Source organism: Camellia sinensis, chromosome 1 (genome assembly GCF_055761805.1).
Source record: "Camellia sinensis isolate YWXY chromosome 1, ASM5576180v1, whole genome shotgun sequence".
Classification (NCBI taxonomy): domain Eukaryota; kingdom Viridiplantae; phylum Streptophyta; class Magnoliopsida; order Ericales; family Theaceae; genus Camellia; species Camellia sinensis.
Genome location: NC_138961.1, coordinates 76,071,849 through 76,074,414, shown reverse-complemented (window position 1 = coordinate 76,074,414; position 2,566 = coordinate 76,071,849). Strand labels below are relative to the sequence as shown.

Sequence of the window (2,566 nt, the reverse complement as noted above, 5' to 3'; positions counted from 1 at the left end):
ATGTCGCTCACCATATAATACCCCCAACCACTCATTGTCATGGAGGCTAAACTTTTCAATCATCTTTTGCCATTCCTCATCAAATTCATCTTTTGTGAAAGAATCGTACATTGCATTTTGTAAAGAGAATTTAATGGCTTCATATTGGGAATATCCTCTCAATTTCTCTGGAATTTTCTTCATGATATGCCACAAGCACCAACGATGTCGAGCCTATGGAAAGACAATTTCTATGGCATTTTGCATAGCTCTATATTGGTCAGTTATAATAGCTTTTGGAGGAGTGGTTGACATGGAATTTAACTATTCTCTGAATAACCAAACAAATGTCTCTGTGTTCTCATTACATAACAGCCCACAACCAAACAAGATTGACTGTCCATGGTGATTAACTCCTACAAAAGGAGCAAACGGCATATCATATTTGTTTGTGAGATAGGTGGTGTCAAATGGGACAACATCCCCCAAATGCTTTGTAAGCCCCTCTACTCCTTGCATCTACCCAAAACAAGTTTTGTATGCAACCATCTACATCAAAGTCAATTGCAGAATAGAAGTTTGAATTTTCTTCTTGCATCCTACGAAAATAAAATGCAACTGATTCAGTATCTCCTACCCCAGGCCTCAATCTTCTAGCATTCTCAATGTGATTCCTTGTATCTCGTTCATCAAATGTTTATGCCACATATCCCCCCGCTTCAACAACTATAGAATTAAAATTTCTAAATAACCCTATTCCTGTTTCATCGTTTATTTCTAATCTTCTCTTCACAGGCGTAAGAATCCTCCTATTCGTTGGAAAATGCCGTGAGTCACTAGGAATCAACTCATGCTTATGCTCCAACACAACTGTAGTTAACTTATATCTTCCATCATTTTGTAAAGTCACTCTTACCTTTTCTTTACAATCAATTTTTGATGACAAAGATGGTTTTAGGGGGTTTACTTCAGATCTTTTTGTCCTCTTTTGTGCCCGAGTACATTCAATTCCAAAGTATTTGACCTTCCCATCACCTCCAATATTTTGTGTTCTGTAAGCTATAGCAAATCCAAGGTCTTTTGCATATTTTGCATAAAACTCATGCACTTCTTGCTTTGAGGTAAAACACATCCCCTTCTTAGGTTCTTCTATTTCACCACTCTCATTTAATGAAGGATTGTTGTTCGATTCTTCAACTTCCTCACCCCCACTCAATGCAGGATTGTTTGAATCAATGTCCATTGTACCTTTAACCTGAAATGCAAAGTGTCCAAGTGTATACTGTAATTTAGATAAAGGGTCATGCAACATTTAGGGGATTGCATAAATTATATTTTTCAATTCAGGTTCTAGAGTTGAATTCAAAATCAAGTTTTCCAATTCTGCTTACCTAGTTTGGATTACTTCTACTTTCTAACAAATACAATTTCATTGAAGGAATTGATAGTTCATGAATTGCATTTTTTCATATGAAATCAGACTACAATGATGTTACTTATAGCCAACATTCTAATTTCATTTCAGTTTCGTGCATTTGCTAACAATTGCACACTATTCCAAGAAGGAATTGGTAGTTCATGAATTGAAACTGTTATCATTCTTAAGATTACAGAATGGAAAGATCAAAGTTAAAATGCACAACAAATGAAAATTAATATTATGAAAATGGAACTAAACAGGTTAAGGAAAATGGAGCAGAGAGTGTAATCTGCTCTCTATCCATAAGTCTGTAAGTCTATAATAGGTTAAGGAAAATGGTTTGTGGGTCTAACAAATTATCATTAGTTCCCAATGTTGGCTATATAGCACAACCGGGATGTTAATTTAACCTTTACATTTCACAAATATATATATACATATATATATATATATATCCACAACCAGTATCAAAATCGAATATGAAGCTTAACAACAACAAAAAAAATTTAAAAGAAAAAATAAATAAATATGCAACATTCAGGATGTTAATGTCATTGATGGACGGCGACCTTACACAGTGATTAATGGACAGCGACCAGCACAGGGAGTATTTCGATGGTCGTCGGTGCATAGCGCCAGTTGCTCTCAGTTCCGCTAGGTCACTCTTCTTCTTCCTCGACTAGTTCCTCTCTGTCTCTTGGTAGAGATTGATGGACGACGAACAGTACAGTGACTATTTCACTGGTCGTCGGTGGTCACCTAGTTCGGTATTTAGCGTTAGTCGCTCTTAGCACATGTCCCTCATAGTTTTCCTTCGTCAACTAGTTCCTCTCTCTCTCTCTCTCCTCTCTATTCTTCTATTTCTTTCTTTGTAAGCGCATGGTGTCAGTCTTTGTGTTGCGCAACTGGGCAAAACTACAAATACCGCATTTACCAATTTCGGGCAATTCGGGGGCTCTTTTTCAAGCTACATAGCACGCCTGATGGATTAATTTAGAAGTCATTAAACAGTAGATAAAATGGAATAAATTATTAAGGGATAAGGTTTTCTTCGGTTTATAAAGTAGATTGGACAATATTGTTCAAATCAATAAGGTCCATTAGGAGCCTTATTTCAATAATTCAAATTATTAAATTTTTAAGTCACAGTGTTTAGATCATTTATGG

General features: G+C 35.9%; 1 protein-coding gene across 1 annotated transcript; it reads right to left on the bottom strand.

The window, feature by feature from the left end:
• Positions 1-676: 676 nt before the first annotated feature.
• Positions 677-1,222, bottom strand: LOC145802932 (protein FAR1-RELATED SEQUENCE 5-like). The gene has a single exon (XM_082895852.1). The coding sequence runs from the start codon at positions 1,220-1,222 to the stop codon at positions 677-679; it is 546 nt and encodes a 181-aa protein (XP_082751978.1).
• Between the last annotated feature and the right edge of the window lie 1,344 nt (positions 1,223-2,566).